This window comes from Phocoena phocoena, chromosome 9 (genome assembly GCF_963924675.1).
Source record: "Phocoena phocoena chromosome 9, mPhoPho1.1, whole genome shotgun sequence".
Lineage (NCBI taxonomy): Eukaryota > Metazoa > Chordata > Mammalia > Artiodactyla > Phocoenidae > Phocoena > Phocoena phocoena.
In genome coordinates this window covers 61,053,769-61,077,544 of record NC_089227.1, presented here as the reverse complement: position 1 = coordinate 61,077,544, position 23,776 = coordinate 61,053,769, and the positions used below count along the sequence as shown (strand labels likewise).

Sequence of the window (23,776 nt, the reverse complement as noted above, 5' to 3'; positions counted from 1 at the left end):
TGAAGTTTTAAACACAGTTTTGGTTTTTTATACTTTATTATTTTAAACAAAATATAAAACCAACTATGGTTTAATTTATATTTCCTTATGAAATTTATCTTAAAAATGTAAATTAGAAAAATAATATTTTTTCAGGATATGTTAGATCAATAATCTGGTTTTCATCATGGAAACTGGAGTACCTAACTGTAGGATTTAATATTTTTCCCCTTATAGCCTCTTAAGGTGTCACCTTCTCCAGCTGTCTTTCATCCCTAACATTTGCCTTCATGAACTATATGGTCAAGTAGATGTTTATTCCCTTAGAGCTGAGTTTTTCAACGTTGACATTGTTGACATTTTAGGTCAGATAATCCTTTGTTGTGAGGGATGTCCTATGTATTGTAGGATGTTTAGCACCATCCCTGACCTCCACCCACTAAATGCCAATAGCACCTACCCCAGTTATGACAACCGAACATGTCTCCAAACATTGCCAAATGTCACCATGGCTGGGGTAAAATTACCCCCAATTGAAAACCACTGCATTTACAATCTCTCAACTAACATCAATGATGATGATGACTCCTACCATTCTCCAGGATTTGAACCTCGGTCTTTTTACTCCAAAGGACCCCAGCTATACGTTAGCTTTTATTCTTTTCTCTCACTGAAACTTAGCATAATATTATACCTAGAATTGATCTCAACACCTTCTTTTACTAGTTCAACCCTTATTTTATCTTTCATATAATCACTTTCTATATTTATATTACATTTGTATAGATTTCTATAGCTTGAAGGACCATGCAGTAATTTGCCTTATCTTTCAAATAATCACTTTCTCATGTTACTATTACACTTACATAGATTTAGATATCTTAAAGTTGGACACATCTTTAGAGTGGATTGGCCAAGGATTTGGTGTCAGCTAAGCTTGAATGTGACTCTGGACTTAGGAGTTGTGAGAAGTTGGAAAATTAAACTCTCTCAGTTCTTGTTTCCTCATCTGTGAAAGAGGGAGGACTTGGCACATTTATGGCATGGATGAAAATGGGGGTTATTTGACACAGCATAAATAAAGTGCTTTGTATAGCACTCAGTAAATATTTGTGGAATTAACAGAATGGGAAGGTAACACAGAAGGCACCAAATAGTAGGCACCCAGGAGGTCGTAGTTGCCTTTCATTCTCCTTTGAACAGCTATAGTCCTACGTTATATGTGCTACCTTGTTTTTCCACCCTGTCTATACATGTAGTTTCATGTTTGATACTCTTTAATTTTTTAAATCAATGGCTAGCCTTGATAGTCTAGATTATTTCTGACCTTGAGAACTGCTGAAGAGGGTTCATTGGAAGGACTCACTAAATGCTTGTTGATTTACCAGGAGCTGAACAGGGTTGGGGGTCCTTCAGTCCTCAGTAACCTCAATGTTCACTTTTAAACAAGCTCAGCAAAGGAAGACCAAATGTTCCTCTATTTGACATGAGAAGTTCTATATTTAAGACCTGAACAATAATAAAATAGTAACAAAAATCGGTAACCACCGATTCTCTCATTTAATCCGAAAACGATCCTGCATCGATGACATGAATAGTCTCCCTATTTTACAAAGCAGGAACTAGGCTCAGAGAGATGAAATGGCTTGTGCAAGATATACAGCTAAGTGAATATGAGACAGAATTTTCAGTTAGACTGAACTGAAGGGAGATACAGACGCATTGATGCTTAGAACCTTACATATGAATGTACTGTTCTATACCCCTCTGTAAAATGGGGGTGGATAATAAAATTTGCCTTCCTTCCTTCATAAGGTGATTGGAAGTATCAAATACGAAGAAATTTGTGAGAATGTATTTTAAATAATAAAACAGTCTACAAATATTAGTCATGATTTGAAATGGAAAGGTATGTCCCGAGAGCTCACATTCGGAAGGGAAGGCTGAACTTTATCCCTGAGGTATTTATCGTTGCTGTGTCTGCTTCTCCATCTTTGCAGAGGTAAATACTGACAGAATACAGCTCCCTCACTGTGGTGTCCTGAAGGACGTTCAAAGCCTTCCTGAACTGGACTTCCAGATGGTTATGTGAGTATGAACAGGGCCTACAGGCTGAAGACACAAAGCTGGGGCTTTGCCTCGCCACGTGGCAGGGGAGATGGCAGTGACAGCAGCCAACACAGTGGGCAGGCACAGCTTGGCAGGTGTCCCCTGGGTAGATACCAGGGAAACATGTGTCTGCAGAGACAGATTTGGTGAGGGGCTGGGCCTTGTTACTTGGAGCTGAACAGCAATGCCAGGGCCTAGGCTCACGTGTGTTAAGTCTGAACAGAAACATCATTGAACTGTCTTGCTTCTGTTCCCAGTCCTGGTTCTGCTGTGGTAATAGGGTCACACGTAGTGCATTCTAAAGTTGCTTCTCTAGAATCCATTCCCAAGACCACAGCACTCTGAGCAGCTGATGCCAGTTTGCAGAACATCTGGATGGTCACAGACTTGGAGCATTTACGTTAGCATCTGGAGGAAGGTTTCCCATCTCAGATTCTGCCCTAGGTGGTATTTGACCCGAAGCACTACACCTTGGCCCCACTTGGGAGTATCGCCAGCCACGTAATCTAGATGGGGAATGGACCTTCCAGATGTTTGGACAAGGTCGCCTGTATAGGGCATGGCTTCACTGGGCTTGGGGACGTGCTGTGGGACACTTTTTTTGCATCAGTAAGGCGTTGTTAATATCAGGACAGAGTTTACCGCCTTCTGTTCCTATTGGGAACAGCCCCAGCTCGCTCAGGCCTCAGGAACCCATCCTTCACTTCTGTGATGTGCATCACCATAAGACCCAGAGGGCAATCAGTGTAAAATTGAGTCAGTCACTGGTTTCCTGTTACAAGGAATAAAACATGAAACAAAGGAAGGGGAATGAACATCTCTTAAAACGAAATAACAATCTGATTGTGAGATGCATCTTCACTAAGGGGAAGAAAATCCAGAAGGGAATGCATATGCCTTAAATGCCACACTAAGAAAACAATAAACACCACAATTTATACATCTGTGTATATGTACTGCAATGGACAGAATGTTACATTCCCCTTCCACCATGCTATGTAAACATTAGGAGACCCAAAGATTCAACAGAAGGGTTGAAACTCGCTGAAGATGGACAAAACAGACTTCGCAACCTCTCACTTTTTCTATATTTGTTTTGGTGCAAGATTTGTGTCACAAGCTGTGAAGGACTCCCAGTACATCATTATTCTTTACAATTTCCAGATAATGTCTAAGCAATTACTATTCTGGAATGTAAGCTTCATATAAAATGGTTGCTATTCCCTTTCTTATAACTCTGGAATGAAATTATACATTAGAGCACTAGAACAAAATTATCGGTTAAAGCCCATTTATTCGTATGCTGGTAGGTTCAAGTCAGTCTGGTCCAAATGAAAATAAACAACCACCAACATAAAGGGTCCCTAAAAAGTAGAGAGAGTGATTTCCTCTAAAAGGGATATAGTTATATTATAACTGTTACCTTTAGTTAACTGTACTTTGTAAAGCACAAAAAAACCAAAAATAAACAGAAATAACCTCTGAAACTCATTTAAGTGAATTTGTGAAGAAACCAGATTATGAAAACTTCTCTTTGATGGTGAGATCAAATGGTGGAATTGGGCATATTTCTCTCAGGAGTAGAGCCTTATTTATCTTGTGTTTTAGAAGCCAAATACATGCATCGGAATCATTTTGAGCAAGTCGCCAGGAAAATGTGGTTCAATTTACAGATGGTTTCATTTCTTCAGGAGGCTAAAAATCTTTCCTGCCTATAAACCACCTTTTTGACAACTCGATAATAAACTCTCAAAATTGAGTTTGCAAATTCTCTTTTTAAAATAATTAATTAATTTTGGGCTGCGCTGGGTCTTCGTTACTGTGCGCAGGCTTTCTCTAGTTGCGGTGAGCAGGGGCTGCTTTTCTTTGCGGTGCACAGACTTATTGTGGTGGCTTCTCTTGTTTCGGAGCACGGGCTCTAGAGCTCAGGCTCAGTAGTTGTGGCACACGGGCTTAGTTGCTCCGTGGTATGTGGGATCTTCCCAGACCAGGGCTCGAATCCGTGTCCCCTGCATTGGCAGGCAGATTCTTAATCACTGTGCCACCAGGGAAGTCCCGGGTTTGCAAATTCTAACCATTCTCTTAGGGTTGTAGGAATTACATGATACAAAGGATGAGAAATTGCCTAGTCCAGGATGGCTATGATAGATGATTAAGCAAATAGACAAATACAAATGTGCATCGTTTAGCACTCCCACACCCTCACATCTAATATGTAATATGAAGGTTGGCATGACTTAGGGGAAGATGATATGGCCTCTGGCAAGAGTAATGGACTTAGTACCTGCACCCCCAGGCCAACCCAACCCAGTTCCTGAAACTATTGGGGCCAAGACAGGTAGAACTTCAGAAGCCTCGTCACCTCCAATGGGATTTTCCCTATGCACTTAATATGCACAAGGAGCCATAGCTCTTCCTTACTCCACTAGATTGGGGCCTTGGCTTACCCCTACCTTACCCCTTACCCCTACCAGTCCCTTTCCCCTAGCTATATCTTATTATTCAAACCCTTGCCTACTGGGTGGATCCTGGACCAAACCACCACGAATCCCCTCGTGAGTCTGTCATGCCCCTTAGACTGCTGATTCCCTCATTCTGCCAATCCTGTAGCTCGGGGTGGGGGGTTAATCTCTCTATAATGTATGCTACTAAGATCCAGTTTGCTCCCATAGCTGAGTCATCTAGAAAATCTGGAGTTAAGATTCTGACGCTCCTACTTTTTTTTTTTTTTTTTTTTTGCGGTACGCGGGCCTCTCACTGTTGTGGCCTCTCCCTTTGCGGAGCACAGGCTCCGGACGCGCAGGCTCAGCGGCCATGGCTCACGGGCCCAGCCGCTCCGCGGCATGTGGGATCCTCCCGGACCGGGGCACGAACCCATGTCCCCTGCATCAGCAGGCGGACTCTCAACCACTGCGCCACCAGGGAAGCCCCCTGACGCTCCTACTTACTAGTTGTGTGGTCTTGGGCATGCCACTTACACTCTCTGTGTCTGTTTCCTCATGGGGAAAAGAATAAATATGCCGATGATATTGTTTGTGGGGTTGCGAAGAGGATAATATCCAATAATACATACGTGAAGAATTTATGTACGTGGAAAAGATGATGTAATTGTATATACATTTTTACTGCAGAACATCATCTTAATATTATATTATCTTTCAGAATTCAATCATTACTAATGTTATTAAATATCATTAATGAGTGTCATTATTAATATTAATATTTACTAGAAATTACCTTTCCTAGCACAGGACTGTCCTCACAGAGTTAAGATTTTACCCTCCCAATTAGGTAGACCCTGCCCCGGGAAGGTTTGCTTCACCATCTCACGGGTGTGAAACATTTCTGCCTGGGAGGAGTGATGCTGCAGGCACTTCGTCCAAACAGTCACCAGGTGGCAGCATTACACCAACCACAGCACAGAGGAGGCAGGGCTCTGACAAGTCTCTGGAATGGCTGAAAGCAGTAAGAGAAGTCAACCTGAAGGGTTGCTCTTCTGAGCTGAGTTAGTGATAAAAGCTCTGAATCCTAAGTGGAAAGTTTTTACTTAATGTAGTCTGAGTTCCTAGAGGCTCAGGAAAAAAAAAAAGCCTGTGGAATGGAAACATAAATGAGGGGAGGGAGAAAAAGAAAAGGAATCTTTAAGGGTGTGATGTATGCTGGAGTTGTGCAGAAAAAAAGAAATGGTTCAACCTTAGGCTGTTTGGGGTTCCCATCTTCCCTGAGCTATTCTACTCTACCTCTTTGCCAAGTTCTTCTCTCTTCCATCCTCCAATGGCAGAAAATTCTGTGACAGCTCCGTGGTGAAGTTACATCTCAGGGGCAAATTATCTTCAAATTGGACTGGACATTACAGATTATGCCAACTCGAATGCCTTTAGGAGCTGGGCAGGTCGCATAGATATGTGAAGCAGCGAGATTCAAGACGATAGGGAGAGATGTGAATAGTTTGGACTCCAGAGTGTGTGTTCCCCTAAAGGCATTTTAAAAAAATTCATTTGTAGGGCTTCCCTGGTGGCTCAGTGGTTCAGAGTCTGTCTGCCAATGCAGGGGACACGGCGGGTTCGTGCCCCGGTCAGGGAAGATCCCACATGCCGTGGAGCGGCCGGGCCCGTGTGCCGTGGCCGCTGAGGCTGTGCGTCCGGAGCCTGTGCTCCGCAACGGGAGAGGCCACAACAGTGAGAGGCCCGCGTACTGCAAAAAAAAAAAAAAAAAAAAAATCATTTGTAGAACAAATAAAACCTCTCTATGGGCCAGTCAGTCCCCCATGTTGGAAGCCTGCATGGTGCATCCTACCATCCAGTGCAGGAGTACCTTCTAGAACATTCCTTATAGATGGTCATCTAGCTGGTGCTTGCCCCCTTGTGGTGACAGAGACCTACTCTTGTGTACTCAGAGGGTATCATACCTTTTAGAAAATGCCTTTTCATATTGAGCCAAATCTACTTCAGTACTTTCCATCTGTTGCTCACACTTCACTCCGTGGAGTAATACTGGATGTGTCTAACCCATTTTCCCCCGGAAAGCTCTCTTGTACTCTCCAGGCCTTTTCTCCTCACCTTAAATCTCCCCAGATCCCCTTAAATCAGCCCTCAGAGGGCAGGGTCTCCAGGCCGTTTGTGTTTTATATTTTGGAATAAGCACTTAATAATGTTTACTGTAAAACTGGGCGCCCAGAATTCGATTCCGTGACTGGGACATGGTCTGACCAGCATGGAGTGGAGCAGGACTGCCTTCTTCCTTCTTCTCTGTATTTCTCTTCTGTACACACAGCCTAAGTTTAGTCTAGTCAGAGGCTGTGTTTGCAGTGTTGGGTTGTACTGAGATCAGTCTCTATTTTGTATTCTCACAAGATTGACCTAGCTAGCTTGGGACCATGTTTTCATCCAGTCAGGGATGATTTTGACCTCCATTCTGAAAGCTATTTGTGTTATCTATGGCTTTGAAACACATTCTTGCTGTGGGCCAAGTCACAGTTCATATTCTGAAGAGAACAGGCCATGAGACAGAGCTGGGCAGGGTGCTCTACTGCAAACCCCCCTTCTTCCATTGAACGCATGTTCACTGGCCTTGCAGGGCCCTGCACTGCTCCAGAAACTCCATGGACACAGCAACAAAAGTACCTGGGCTCACACAGCTTATATTTTATCTTGACTGGATTCTAGAACTCAAGAAAGGCTGACAATATTCGTGATTGTGGCGGGTACACCTGAAGAGATTTAATTTTTCCTTCTATGCCAGCAGGCTGGAAGCAGAGGAGTTTCTATCCCATAAAGATTTCTACATAAGAATTTGATAACTTCCATTAGCACCCTGCTGACATTTTTGTTCAATCTCTTTCTTACAACCTGGGAATCCTTACTTTTCCTTTTTCCTCCTACTCCCCTCCCTCTCCCTCACCCCCTCCCTCTTTTTTTTTGTTTTTTAGTCCAGGTTTAGCAATTTCTCCTTTGTTCTTTAGTCAGAATAATCTTCCTTCATCATTACAAAAAAAATAGCTGCATCTCTAAAATCAGCTTCTTTTTGGCTTAATACCATTAGTTATTTTTTAGCATTATAGAAGTAATACATAGCAGTGAAAAAAATTTGCAAAGTGAAAAAACATAAAAAAGAAAATAAAAATTACGTATAATCTAACCATACAGGAAAGTTACTATAATATATATCTACTTCAATCCAGTACATTTTCTTTGTGCACATGTATATGTATGTTTTATAAAATAATCATCCTAACATACACAATATATATTCTGCTTCTTTTCACATAATATATTGTGAATTTTTCTCTATCAAAAATTCCTTATAATTTGTGTGTGTGTTCATATGTGTGTATTTGTAAGCACATGAATTTCTTTTTCAGATTTTGATATAATGATCGTGCTACTTGTATAGAAAAATAAGTAGATAGGTTTCTCTTTTTTTTCCTATGCTCTCAAGCAGTGTAGAAAACTTAGCTAGTATCACGTCCTTAAACTTTTTTTTTTTAAGAAGATGTTGGAAGTAGGAGTTTGTTAATTAATTTATTTATTTTGCTGTGTTGAGTCTTCGTTTTTGTGCGAGGGCTTTCTCTAGTTGTGGCAAGTGGGGGCCACTCTTCATCACGGTGCGCGGGCCTGTCACTATCGCGGCCTCTCTTGTTGCAGAGCACAGGCTCCAGACGCGCAGGCTCAGCAGCTGTGGCTCACGGGCCCAGTTGTTCCGCGGCCTGTGGTATCCTCCCAGACCAGGGCTCGAACCCGTGTCCCCTGCATTAGCAGGCAGACTCTCAACCACTGCGCCACCAGGGAAGCCTGTCCTTGAACTTTTTAAAGTGCTCAGCCATAAAACCACTGATTGTGGTGCATCTTAAAAGATGAAATTCTTTGACAACTTTTAATTTCTACAATAGTTATTGACATTTTTGGATTCCTACTTCTTGAATTAATGGGAATACTTTCTTTTTCTTACTTATTTTCTAATGTTGTCAGTCAAATAAATCATTTTTTTTTCATTCTATAGTCTCTAAAAAGAACAAAGACTAAGTTTCTGCCTCTTGTCATAGCTTTGGCTTGATTTCATAAATTTTTGTATGTACTTTTTTCTTGAATTCTACTCTATCTAATAATAATAACGTTGGAATTCCTGTTTTCTTTTTGTTTACTTTAGCATACTTTTTGGTATATTTTGCCTGTTCATTTTTCTTTTAACTTTTCTGTGATTCTTTATTTTAAATATTTTAAAATTTTTAAAAGGTTTTATTTAAAACCTTTGAGTCTTTTACTTTGTTAGATCCATTTATTATATCTATAACCATTTTCATAAAATATGATCTTGGTCTTATTGTTCGTAATTTTATGTTATCTACTTTTATAATTGTGATTGATGTAGTAAGCATATGGCATACTTGATGCAAATCTTCTCTCTCTCTTTTTTTTTTTTTCACGGTACGCGGGCCTCTCCCTGATGTGGCCTCTCCCGTTGCGGAGCACAGGCTCTGGACGTGCAGGCTCAGTGGCCATGGCTCACGGGCCCAGCCGCTTTGTGGCACGTGGGATCTTCCCAGACCGGGGCATGAACCAGTGTCCCCTGCATCGGCAGGTGGACTCCCAACCACTGTGCCACCAGGGAAGCCCTCTTTTTTAAAAAATAGGCATCACTAATAGTCCATGCTGGTCTTTTCTGCTGAGCTGGGATTCAGCCTCAGAATATTTATCAGTTCAACATTACCAAAGGCTAATACTAATCAGTGAGAATTGGGACATAAGTTATAATCTATTTGCTATTCTTATTGTATTAATAAAGACCATAACTTCACATTTAAGCTGACCTGATTTCGGACTGCATCATAAATAACTATCTCAGACTTAATCGAGGATTAAAGGAGATAATGTAAAACACTTAGCCTAGTGCCTGGCACTCAATATTTTTTAGTATCATTAGTATGATTAATTTTCAATGATTATTCTTTTGCCAGGTGGACTCTATTTTCTTAGGTTGCTTTTTTCCTCTGGTAATTCATAAGGCATATAGTGTGTTTTTAAATTTAATTAGTGGTAACTTAAAAAGTTCAAACATATTTCGCACTGCGATTTTCAACATCAAGAATTATACATGTCTATTGACTGCCCAATTAATCAGTATTTGTTGATAATTTTATTTTCTTCTGCATTCAGCTTTCTTTGATATGATCTAGGATTTTAGATCTAGAATGTTGTTGTTAAATTATTTTTTTCATGTGCCTTCTTTTTAAGAATTTTCATGACATTTGGATTACGTCTGTATAATTTACACTTCCTTCTACTTTGCCTTGCTCATCCTCTTAAACAGGTTTTCCTCATTCAGTAGACTGGTGTACATCTTTGAGAAAGAAAATGTGAGTGCTCTACTTCCTGAGAGTTTGCTTATCTGAAATGTTGCTTCACAATTATATGACAACCTAAAAAGGTATAAAATTCTTGAGTTGCAAAATATCTACTTTAAAATGAAACTGATGTGCTCTTATCCTCTGGTTTCTGCTGAGAGGTGAGTGTGAAAAACCTTCTCTATTGGTCTCATGGTCTGACCATATTTTAAAATACACATAATTCACATGGCTTTTTCTGGCATCTTTTCATACCATTTTTTTTTTAGAAGCTGTCATGTAACACACTACCTAAACAATAGTTGAAAAGGACATTTTAGAGTAATCAGAGGGAGTGACTTATGTTTCTGTGCTCCCTCTTCCCCCCAGAAGCTATGTTTCTACCCATAAGGAGAAGAGGCCAGTGTGCCTGGAGCTAAGTGGCATAAAGTAATCAGGGGATTGATCATGAAGAATCTTGGAATGAAACAAGGTAATTTTAATCAATTAAATTATTTCTGAAACAGAACACTTATATGAATCTATAAAGATTATATTGTTTCAATACACATATCTTCTTTGTCTACACAGATACTTGTTTATTAGATATTCTTGAGAAAAAAAGAGGGGGCACAGAGCCAATTTTGAATTGTAAACCTGCATTCATCATTCGGCAAGAATGTAATGAAAATTTTTCATTCGGAACCGGTGCTTTTCTCATATTTGAAAATAGGAGAATAGAAGTTTCCAGGGCTAAATGAACAATGTCGCCATGACCATTTGAGGCAATAGGTGGATTACAAATTTTGTGATACCAATTTATATGAAGCTTTTAATTTCTGTACTGATTCAACTACCATAGTTGTGAAGACCACCGGTCCAAATGTTTTTTCTCTTGCGAAGCTGTCTGGGAGCAACATTATCCTTGCTTGATTTAACCAGCTGATGGGCAGCTGATTATGCCAACTGCTCAGACAGCAAGAGGCAACAGTCCGTTTACACGGTAGCCTACTTCATCAAAAGTAACAATTTAAGTATCCAAACTGCATCTATTTTTCTTACAATTATATGTAAAAACTGTTTATTAAAAATACAATTCTCAAAAATGTAATAATCCAGGATGAAAAAGGAAAAAAAGTTTGGAGACACCAAGCTGGAGAACTAAAATTTTCATCAAGAATCAGGCTTATGATTTTCATCTACTTACATCCTAGGGGACAGATGTAGGAGTGGTGGCTACATCGGGGGCAAAGGGAAAGCTCTCTGGGAAGCCACTTGTGTGTTGGTTAGTCTCCATTTGCCCTTCCTTACTTTCACTGCCGCTACTCCAGTCATTTTTTGCCCTGTCTTTCCTCCAGGTTTTCACTTGTGTTCAGTCAATGGGAGGAACCGGTAGAGATTGAAGGGCAGGAGGAAGAACACTGAGTACTTACTTACCATCACCTCCTTCGGGGTACTATTTGAAAATAGCTGCACTCCTTTACGGAGAGATCTCCAGGTAAAGTGTTTTCCTTCTAAAGCTTCCACTTTTACCAGGCTCCATTAACATGATTCTTTCCCACTGTTTTTTCAGACCTAGGAGTGGTAATGGCTTTCTGCTCTTCCTAGCCTAGGGGTGCTTCCCCATCTCTTATTGGTTCCTTGAATTCGGCCCACCTCAGTAAATAGTTCCTTTTCAAACGTCTCTTCAGTTAAACATTTTTGAATATGCTATTGCTTTTCTGAGTGAAACATCCAGGACAATCACCCAGATAACTAAAAATGCTTTGCCATGGCTAATCTAGTATTCTCATAGCATTGCATCTTTTTATTTTATTTAAAATTAAAAAAAAATTATTTATATATTTATCTGGCCATACTGTGTGTGCGATCTTAGTTCCCTGACCAGATATCAAACCTGGGCCCTCGGCAGTGAGAGCACAGAGCTCTAATCACTGGGCCACCAGGGAATTCCCAGTATCTTTAAATTTTAATCCTAATTAATCTTTTTTTTTTTTTTTTTTTTTTTAAAAAAGAAGGTTTGGGTTTTTAGGGACCTTAACCCACTGAAGCTTGTTGGAAAGATGGACAGAGGATTGAGACCCTGCCCTCCGTATCTGTCACATTTAATCCCTTTCACCTCTTTGCCTTGCTCATTTTGATTTTTCTCTAAAGAATGTCTTTCACGTCGCTCTTTTTTTTTTGCACTACCAATGTTATTTTTTACTACTTCAAAATCATTTTAAATTCTGGTAAAAATTATTTTATATATTCTCATTCATTTACTTGACAACTGTATTACTAGTTGGCTACTCTGTGCCAGGCATTGGATGAATAATGGAGAGACCTGAAAGACACAGACCAGGCTTTGAGGAACTTGTCTAGTCGACAAGGCACAGATTATGGGTAAAATAGATGGTAAAGAAAAATGCTAAAAGTGCCTTTTAATTTAATTTGATAGCAATAAAAAATACCCCCAGAAGATCTTTTTCAACATATGTTTTAGAAACACATAATTTATAAGACGTGCCTCCTAAGCAATGAAATAAAATAATTTTTTTTTTTTTTTGCGGTATGCGGGCCTCTCACTGTTGTGGCCTCTCCCGTTGTGGAGCACAGGCTCCGGACGCGCAGGCTCAGCGGCCACGGCTCACGAGCCCAGCCGCTCCGCGGCACGCGGGATCCTCCCGGACCAGGGAACGAACCCGTGTCCCCTGCATCGGCAGGCGGACTCCCAACCACTGTGCCACCAGGGAAGCCCTAAATAGAATAATTTTAAAGCTGATGACTAGCCACCGTCTAGAAAAAAGCTTGCTATATTTATTTATTCATTTCCAGAAATATTTATCTATTGAGTGCTCACTGTGAGTTAGGCAGTGTTCTAGATTCAGGGGATACAGTGGTGAATAAGACTGTGTCTCTCCTCGGCAGAAGTTCAGTCAAATGTTCTGAGAATGAACTCTGAGGCTGTTGGTAGCCCTTACGAAGAGTAAAATAGCCTTATAACAGAGTCTTTGTACACTTTAAAAACTAGGTCCTTTTATCTGGGGCTCCAGCAGCACTGGCTCCTCTTTAAAGCATGGTTTCACTGACATAGGTAAATTATTTGGATTCAAATGCTAAAAACTATTCAGAAGAGAAATCCTGAATACCTACTACAGGGGGAAAAATCAAGTGAAGATGCTGTATGCAGTTTTCTGATATTCATGATAGCAAAGGGAAGCATGATAACAAATGGGAAATATAATCACGGATCTATAAATAGTGAAATGCAAACACAAGTATATTAGAAAAACTTATTTCTACCTAGTAGCACCAGATAAGTGATGGCAACTGAAGTATGATTAATGGTAGTGCTCAGAACGAGGTTACAGACCCAAACTTAAAGCGTGATTGTGGTCACAAGGTGGCCTATTTCAAATTCACTTTTCAAAAGGAATTATATATCTGGCTTAATTTCAAACAAGCAATTTTAATATCTTTTGTCACACAAAGTATATTCCACTGCTTTATGTGATGTTATCATTCTTTTTTCTGGTCTTTGCTCTTACAAAAGGAAAACCAGAAGACGCACAGCAGTAACAGATTTTGAGGCTGAATTCTTTTTTTCTTAGAAGGACATGTTTTTGCCAAGTTTGCAACCCACTTGAACTTCTGTTTGTTCTCTGATTTTAGAATAAACTTGGGTTCCTTTTAACACTGGGAAAATTACAGATTTTGCCATAGATAAAGAAGTCTAACAAAGTTTACTCAAGATTTTTATCATCACCAAGTATCTGTAAATAAAGAACCTTCTTAATATAATCATTGTAGCTGAATCTGAAATACAGTGTCTTAATTTAAGGTGAAACCATTTTATTTTCAATTAAGCATTCATAAAATAACTTTGTAAAGGAAATATTTTTTTAAAAGACATTCTAAGAAAAGCTTACTCTAATTTTTAACTGTTTGAAGAAGAGCTTGCTTTATTTAAAAAACTACTTGATCATTTGTTTCCCCAGCAAACATGAGTGTTTGCTCTGTGCTAGGCACTGAGGTAAATTCTGGGGATTGAAAAGAAATCAGACATTATTCATGCCATCAAAATGCTATTACCTGAAAAAAAAAATGCTATTACCTGCTTAAATTTACCTTTACACATATCGTTTAAACAAAGAATAATTTGGGAACATGTTACACAGAGAACTGGTTAATCATAAAATAATCAGAATTGAAGATTCAGAACTGAGAGTCTTGGGTCTGGATTTGTCACTAATCATCACTGGCATCGGAACAAGTCACTAACCTGTGGGCCTTTCTTTCCTCATATGTAAAGTATGAGGGTTGGCCTAGAAATGGAGTCATTAAGCCTTCCATTTTATAATGAAAACAATTTGATTGCCTGAAATAACCATAACCTCATGCCCACCCCTAAATGTCTGAGCATGCATATTGGCTCAATACGGTCCACCAAAGCCTACCAAGACATGGAGAGGGTAACTTGCATGTATTTATAGACAAAGAAAAGGAGGGAAGACTAAATCTATTTTTAAAAATAAATAAGTTATTATGGTTAATATATACAGATTACAGGTAACATGGGCATATTTTAGAAATTATAAGACGAAGGTGAACAGGGAGTCAGAGAGGAGAGCAGAGAGGATTTCCTGTCTCAGACATACTACAAGGTGGTGAGCAATCAGGTTTCACAGAGTGAATCCTGAAAGGCTTTGTGTTACCCACTCCCTTATGACACATGTGATAAAACATTTTATCTGCTTTGGCTTCTAATGAAATGCAATCTGCACCAGCAAAACTCATTTTATAATAAAGTTACATCCCAATAGGTTATTTGCAGCACAGAATTTGGGCAGGGCATTCCAACTGGAGTCAGAGAAATCTGGGTTTCGTCCTGATGCCAACACTTGCCAGTTGGGTGAACTTGAGCAAGTTACTTAACTTTTATGGATCTTGGTTTCCTCATTCACAAATTAGAAATAATTGTAGGTAAGTCTTTATACTCAACTATAATTATGGGGTACTACGTTGTAACCAAATTAAGGAAGGGAAGTTTCTGAAACCTGCCTTTGGCCTTTCTTGATTCCCTTTTACTTTCTTGCCTCAAAGCCTTTTCTAACATCATCTCTACCATCTCCAAGGAAAAAGGAGGACCCCACTTAGAAGCATTTTGTCTTGGAATTAGGCTATGGATCAGCGAAGAAACAAATATTCGTGAAACTTGGGTACCAAGAGTTGGCAAGACCCAGATGCCTCTAGCAGTGCTGTGCATCAGAAGCAAAGGGCATGAGAGGGATCCCCCATAGAATAATGTAAACTTGCCTTCTTTCCATTTCCCCATAAACGGCCCTATTATTTGTTATGGGATACTGGTCATACTGGGGAGAGGGGCAAATTGAGTGGTGATTGGAGATACACACATAAAACAGAAAAGTTCTTACGTTTGAGGAAATGGTTACACCTTTGGTCTGGATACAGACTTCAGAGTCCTTGCTCCCATAACACTAATGGGTACCAAAAAGGCGTATGAGTCCTAAGGGTCTGCGAGCCGGATGTCTTCTATCTTCTCCAGGCTTCCTTAGGATCCCAGGGAGGCCACAAGTACCAGGAACTGTCAGAAGAGCGTGTACAATTTCTCTAACAACAGTAAATATGGTGTTTCTGAAATTATTTCCCCACCATTTCCCTTGCTACAAATAGAAAAGGAACTTTATTTTCTTTGCCTACAGTGGTTTGTGTTAGAAATAAATGTAAGCACCTTTCTTCTGAAGTTAAATATTCTTTTCTGAAATTCAAATATTTTATCTTCACTCTGTCAACCAAGTTTACTGAATTTATTTTAAGTCCCTAAAGTACTGTGGGAGCAGGAATAGGGCACAAACATAAACCAGAAAATTACAAGAGAATATGGTGATTGTTTTCCTTAGAAGATGGGACATTGAATTATTTGTAAGGTAAGGGACTTGTCTAAAGAGTGACTGTTAATGGAGACCAATCAGAATATGTTTCCTCTGAAATAAGTTTGTCTAAACTCTGTTCTTTCCACTTACAGTGAAGTTTTCTTCACAAAAAGCAAGACGATTTTGACTTTATATTGATACACATCTTCTTTTAAGTAAACTGTTGGAGATATTTGGTTATATCTCAATGCCCCTCTTGTGTAACTTAGAAATGCTTAATATTGCATGGAGGTATGATACCTTGGCACGCTGAAACTTAAGGCTAATTTTATTATAGGTTATCAATGAAATACTTGCTATTGAGAAACTCCGTTACGTAAATCATCCTCTCTGCACAGGTCTGTCACTTTTTAATTGTTAGTGTTGTCTCCATTCTAATTAGAGCAGTGCTTCAAATCTACTGAGGTTATAGGAGTAATAATAGGATTTTCCCTTCTCTAGGTTCTTCTTCCTGAGGATGCCAAGTGCTTTAAAAATTGAATAAGTTGATAGACAAATTATACTGGGATGAGCACACCTACCAAGGATGTGCAACCATCTCCAGGGTAGCTCCCTGTAGCTGTTTACTACCTCACAGGGGTGCCTAGGAGCAGTTGATTAAAAAGGAAAGAAGAATGCCACTTGGAATATAAGCAACAGGGGGTTTGAGGGAGAGCAAATTTAATTATCCAGATTGGAATGTGACCAGGACAACCACACCATATATGCAAACTACTAAGATTAAAATAATTCCTTTTATTGATGGAGTAATCAGATTTGGAAAGGCAAAAAGTAGGCAGGAGAGGTCTGGGAGTCTGACAGTTGTTTGAAAGACAAGCTAGTGTTTTTACACTGCCAACATATGCATTTTAGAAACCTTTTTGGTCTTGTGTTTTTTGTCTTATTCACTTGTACTAATCCTCATGCTGTTTCTTGCTTTGGGCACAGAGGAAATCAGAAAAAAATCCATTGAAAACTACTCTCCCAGCTATCTAGGGAATCTACTATGTGATTTAAGGCACTAGCTATTTTCAAAGCTAAAATAACAGATAGTGCCTGTGGAATCAGAGAAGATGAAAAATTGGACCTTTGTCAGTGTGTGGAAGGGGTATGTTAAAAAGTGTATTACCTCCTTCAGTTCCTAGACCCACTCCACATTCCCCTGCTGTTTTTCCTTGGAACACTTCCTAATAAATCACTTTAACACGAACCTTTTACCAAGGACTGTTTTCTGGGGAACACAGTCTAAGATAAATGGTAGGGATGATTCATAAATGAACTCTAGAACATAATGTTAAAAAAATCTAATTATTGAAAGTCCAATATATGTAAATATTCATCACAGGCCCTGAAGGGCTTATCATAAATAGAATAAATGAAAAAGAAGTAAATTAACAATAATTTACATTAAAAAACCCAAGAAAGAGCCACAATTGAAAACCATGATCGATTCAAGGTAATGTTACTAATATGTTGATAACAGACCATAATTCTTGAAAATTATAAAAATTCCAAAAATTTACATGTTTGTATGTACAGTAGGCATCTTATAACGTTGTCAAAGCATTGTGTAGCATCCAGGCCTCTTTCTAGAAAACTGAATTAGAATTCTCAGTAAACTCTAATGTACCACTTGTATGAGCCCTTAATTAGTCACTTAGTATGTTACTAGTAATAGTCTGGATCATATCTGAAAATGAAAGTCTGTGTAATTACACAGACTTTCCTTTTAAGAATCAAAGAAAAGACTTCCATTTTTTAATCAGTTAATGTCTCATTTTTCTTAAGAGAGTACTAAGGACTATCTATTGATAATCACTTATCATGTCTTCATATCTTTCCATAGAAATGACAGAAGAGGATTGAGAAATGACTTTCAAGATGAATCCACAGTAATAACTACAGTACTAATAGCCACTATTTATTGCTCACCACTACTGTCTGTGATATTCTGTACACATTATTTCTGATCCTTACAACTGCCCAGTTGGGTAGATTTCATCAGGCCCATCATAAAAATGGAAACATTGGGGTTTGCGGGCCTCAAATAACTTACCATAGGTCACACAAACAATGTGACCTGACCTTATGGTCATGCTTTTTCCATTAAAGCACACATATCAAATCTTTGGTATTTCACCAGTCAGTCCTGTATCCATGTCCAAAGAAGAAAGGAGAAAATATTGGCATTTATTTTCTAAGGGCTAAATTCTGGATTATGGTGATTTCTAGAGTTTTGCTAATCAATATATACTTTCCAGAAGCCACTCTTATGCTCCTTAAGGAAATTAATATAAAATTAAGCTGAACTAAGTAACATTCTCAAGCTTACAGCTTAGAGTTTAAAAAGAAATAGCTGTTTAGTCTCTTGGCTGATGGTGATACAAAACGTCAGCAGTGGACCTGAAGTGAGGTCCAGTGTTTATTCCTGCCATTCTACTTCAGGGAATAAGAAACGACATTCCAGGGTTCCTTGTGATTTGAAAGTATAGATGGAATTTCTGAGTCAGGAGTTTTCTCAGTGGTTGTTTCTGAAATAGGTTTCAAAAAAAATGAGCAATGAATATTCTAAAATCAGATGACAAGGGTGTCCAATCCCTTCTCCTCAGAGAATATTTCCTAACCATCTAATAAAATATAACTCCCTGTGCCAGGACGTTTTATACTCCATTACTCCATTTTATTTTTTCATAACCTTTAAAAACATCTAAGATTACCTTATTAGTTAATTAATTAATTATATAAATGTATATTTATTGAACACCCATTATGTATCAGGATCTGGGTATGTCCTAAGGAACTGGGCATACAGTATTGTACAAAACAGAGAAAATAACTCTATCCATGAGATGTGTACACCTATTAATTGTATGTCATCTCTTCCTTTTGTGGAGACTTTGTTACTTATAGCTCTGGACACATAAGAGGTACTCAATAAATATTTGTTAAATTACTAGAAAAAGTATAAATCTGCAAACTTGCATGCAGTTATTTTTTAAAATAAGCTATTGAGCTAAAGTTGAGTCTCTCTTCCCTTCCATACCCTGCTCCCCACCAAAAACAAAGATAACTAGCCCTGATCGTCTCTTATAAAGCATAATTTTATTGGAAATATTTATGAACTGACCTCTCCATCCCCCTTACTTTAGATGCTTAAGAAAATATTGGAGGTTATGTAGGTATTTTAAGTATTGGATGGTTTGAACTAAATAACAATCTGAAAGTCCGTGGTACCTGGAGTCGAGGACACTGGATGGTTATAACGAAGAGGTCTCTAAATTTTAATACAGATGACCTGAATTCAACTTCCAACCTTGGTGCATACTAATTGGTTGTTTTGTGGCAAATCACTTAACTCCTCTGAGCCAAAGTTTAGCATCTGAAAAATGGGGATAAGCCTGACTGCTTAAACTACTATACTGGTGACTGTAAGGAAAAAACTTATGAGCTAGAAAAATATGAAGCTCTTATTAATGGCAAGAATAACACAAATGTAACTTAATGTCATGAGAAGCCATCTCTCGAGTTCGGGAAGGTTGAGAATGCTGTCGGGTGTACAACATAAATATAAACACAACCACTGAATCTAGCTTTACACGGAAACAAAACAGACTGCTGATCATATGGGGCTTTAAAAGAAGGATGGTCTTAACCAAGAATATCTTTCCTTCTGGTGTGTCTTACTACCTGATATTCTACTGGTAGAAATGTTTCAATCCATTGTTACTGAATAATAAAACAAAGGTAGACTCTGGACTAAAATGGTAGAATGAACACATATAATTTTTTTCTTTGCAAATATCTTGCTAAAACTGTAGTGAAGAAATTTGTTCATATAGTAGCATCTTGGACGTGGAATTGTTAAACCATCTTTGAGAAATGTACACCAGGACTTGTTCATTAGGTTGGCAGCAGAGGGGCAGAAGGAAGTATAAAAGGGAGGGAAGTATGTGGATGTGTTCCTATTTATAAATATATATATATATTTTTAAATGTTGAGCCTTCTTTTAATTTATTTATTTTATTTTTGTCTGTGTTGGGTCTTTGTTTCTGTGCGAGGGTTTTCTCTAGTTGTGGCACGCGGGGGCCACTCTTCATCGCGGTGTGCGGGCCTCTCACTGTCGCGGCCTCTCTTGTTGCCGAGCACAGGCTCCAGATACGCAGGTTCAGTAGTTGTGGCTCAAGGGCCTAGTTGCTCTGCGCCATCTGGGATCCTCCCAGACCAGGGCTCGAACCCGTGTCCCCTGCATTAGCAGGCAGATTCTCAACCACTGCGCCACCAGGGAAGCCCCCTATTTATATTTCGATGATAACCATTGATGTGTGTGCATCTCTTAGCTGTACTATAGGAATATATTGTTAAGTAATTCAAGGGAAACATACCTCCTTGCTAATACTTTAATAGTTTAGATCAGATAATGAATCCTCTTAAAAAAAAGAAATCTGTTTTATTACAAAGACATAAAAGGAGAGAAGTACTTCTGGAATAATGGAAAAATAGCCTGCCAAACCCCATTTCTACATAAAAGCAACAAGAACACTGGCAAAAATTGTCAATATTAACTTTTTCAGAACTCTAGAAATTAACTCAAGGCTTGCAACAACCTAAGGAGCATTTATTCAAGGAAAAAAAAAAGCTGGATATAAATAAGAACAGTGAACTTCGTGGCATTTTAACTTACCCTAATCCCATCATCCTTTCCCCAGCTCTGCATAAGCCTTGAAAACCAGCAGCCTTGGAACAACAATAGCTGTGAAAATCAGAAGACTTAGCGGTGAGTGGTGGAAGCAGAAAAAGGGTGAACCTCCCAGAAAAGCCCATCCCTGGAGAACTGTCACTAGTTGACCTGGCTGGCAGCTCTCTGACAAAACCCCATTCACTAAGCTTGTCTTTATTTGATTTGACTCACAGGTCCTTAAGTGAGGAAAGCCACATCTGACAGGGCATTTGTCAAAAACAACCAAAGATAATTGTTTAACCTTGCAGCTACCTGAGATGGCGATACCACTTGGGGCAAACATGAAGCTGACTAATGCCCACAGAAGACTTTGAAAAGCTCCAATATATTCCTATGGATCTAGAAGGTTGTACACATGTGCAAGGTTGTGTGCATGACAGGAAAGATCTGAGGAGACCCCAGTCTTTCACCTCAGGCTGACCTTGAGGCTCTGAACAAGGAGGAAGTGAAGACTAGGCTGAGTTGTATATAGTTGGAGCATTGAAGCTGTGCTCCCAACATACGCACAGAAACCATCAGCAGTGTGTGGGAGATTTATTTGTTCAAGGCACTTTAAAAAAAAATCTGCCCAATCATTAACTGACCACTAAGCTATCTGGGTAGAGACTTCAGTGACTGCACATGACAAAGAAGACAGACTTCACAGAATTAATCCAGGGAAGTCACTTTAAAACAAACCAACCAACCAGAAACAACAACAAACTATCATAACAATAAACCATAGGGAAACTCAATAAGATTAACAGTTAACTTCCCATCAGAGACCATGAAGACCAGAGGTTGTGGGATGACATTGCAAAACACTGAAAGAGAAAAGAATGCCAACCGAGAAATTCTATATTCAGCAAAACTGTCCTTCAAAAATAAAAGACAGTTTAAGACATTCCCAGATAAACAAAATTGAGAGAATTTATCACTAGCAGACTGCCCAATGAAAAAAACTAATGGAAGTCCTTCAAGTTGAAGTGAAAAAACACTAGAGGGTTGGTGATGCTAAGATATCCTAAAGTGATAACTGTGCATCAGGCATTAAGCACCACCATCTTGTTGATTAGAAAGGCACACTAAGAACAGAGTTTTGTTTTCTGATTATATATCTTTTTAATCTAATGAAATCACTGGAGGATGTTCTCTGAAGAAAAAAGGGGGTACCCAAAGAAATAAATGAGTTCTAGGAAAAGGATAATCCAACCTAAAAAGATGTAGGAAAAAGAAGGTGAAGGAAAATCCCTGAGGATGACAGTTTCATAGCAGGCTTAGAAATCATTCTATCTAGAGAAAAAAAAAAAGGATGGAAATTACCATAAGAGTAGATGCCAAGAGTAAATTTAAATTATTAGATTTGTTAGTTTACCTGGCGTAAAAATTTATTTTATGAAAAAATATATTGAGAAGGTATTGGAAAGTATAGGAAGAGCTGGTAATGTACATAAAAGAAAATAAACAAAAATGCCTTGCCCAAAATATCTTGGTCCATTCTTCTATTCAATATCTCCATGTAAACTTTCAATTTCTCTGATAAAATCCCAGTTGATATATTATTTGATATTAATGCTTGAAAATAATAGTCTGATGGGCATAAAATTTTTTTATTCTTCTAAATTCAAAGCTTTTTATCATTATCAAGTCAACAGAAGTCCAAAAATTCATTTAAGTGACATTGATTTTATTTAAGCCTTTAGAGCCTGGCCATCATAAGTTTCTCCGTCTCTCTCTGTCTCTAGCTCTCTCTTTCTCTCTCATATCATTGCTCCATGAAAACATTTAGATAGGGGCTTGATTTTGTCTTTTTATCAAAGGCAGGGATACAGCTCCTGAGAAATCTTTGTTGTCTCATTCATCCATTGAAGAAATACTTTCTGAGCTTCGAATAGGTGTCAGATCCCCCACTAGATTACCAAGGTATGCATGTCAGTGTCTTTGGACTGCTAGGAAATCACAATTTATTCACGTTATCATTAACAAAGAGCAAATACTGGTTTTTGAAATAGTCATATTTTTCAGGAGGCAAGAATTTATACTAATAATATTGCCTATTAATACAATAGGAACAATAATGATAGAAACAGAACTTTGAATTTCCCTGTAGACTGCATATTTTTAAAAGAAAGTCATTTAATGAAAATAGAATATTTACAAGTTCATATCATGTTATACTTTATTAAATAAATTTTAAATCCTATTGGTTAGTGCATCAGACCATGACCAAGGTGAAACCTGTGCAATTGTCATGCAGGTGGGCAAACTGCACCTGCTGAAGGAAACAGACCAAGTCAGATATCATCCTTGAAGTCTGTGTGGGCACCAGAAGCAGACTACAGTTGGCAGCAGAAGAAACCAATCAAATTCTCAGCTGCTCTAGCTCTGAGCCACTCTCTAACCTCTCTTCCCAGGGAGAAGCACCAGCCTCACCTCTGGTTTCAACTTTCCCAGGGAAGACTAAGAGGGGGAGATGCCAACTCTCTTTCCAAAGTGAGGAGAGCAGCCAGAATAAGATCGGATATGGAAGGAAAAGCCCTAATATTCAAAGCCTCTTCTAGTAACAGTTTCCTTCTCATTTGCTCAAACTTTTCTAGAGCCTTGTGCTTACCATACAGGATAATGTTTGCTACACGAGACAAGTACTGGGATCTTTCTTCCAACAGATTCCTGAAAAGAAGGTGGGAAGCTATGATTTTCCCCTTGCACTCCCCTAAGCCATCGATCTTCACATCGATTTCATACTACCTGGGATTTTTGGCAAAACACAAACTCCCTTATGAATGGCCTAGTTTCTTGATGCAATATTCACCTTGAATGGTTTTATACTAGCACTTGGCCAGTAATTAAAGGAACCTAGAAAGGAGTGGGGGAAAAGTGGTGGGGCTGAGCTGGGGCAAGAATAGGGGATAAACCGTATGATAAAAAACATCTGAAACACGTCCTCTTTACCTTCCCTTTCTTCCTCTTTTTTTTTTTTCTTTTTTTGCGGTACGCTGGCCTCTCACTGTTGTGGCCTCTCCCGTTGCGGAGCACAGGCTCCGGACGCGCAGGCTCAGCGGCCATGGCTCATGGGCCCAGCCGCTCCGCGACAGGTGGGATCTTTCCAGACCAGGGCACGAACCCGTGTCCCCTGCATCGGCAGGCGGACTCTCAACCACTGCGCCACCAGGGAAGACCCCCTTTCTTTCTCTTTGGTGGCTTCTATCAACCACCCTTGGCCACACCCTTCATTC

At 39.1% G+C, this 23,776-nt stretch overlaps 1 protein-coding gene across 1 annotated transcript in view; it reads right to left on the bottom strand.

Annotated features, from left to right (window-relative positions):
- Positions 1-23,776, bottom strand: part of ITPRID1 (ITPR interacting domain containing 1) — a 69,876-nt gene that overhangs the window by 4,707 nt on the left and 41,393 nt on the right. The window contains 4 exon segments of the mRNA XM_065883562.1: positions 1,994-2,267; positions 2,302-2,459; positions 2,545-2,683; positions 2,731-2,842. Coding sequence (XP_065739634.1) covers positions 1,994-2,267; positions 2,302-2,459; positions 2,545-2,683; positions 2,731-2,842 — 683 coding nt within the window.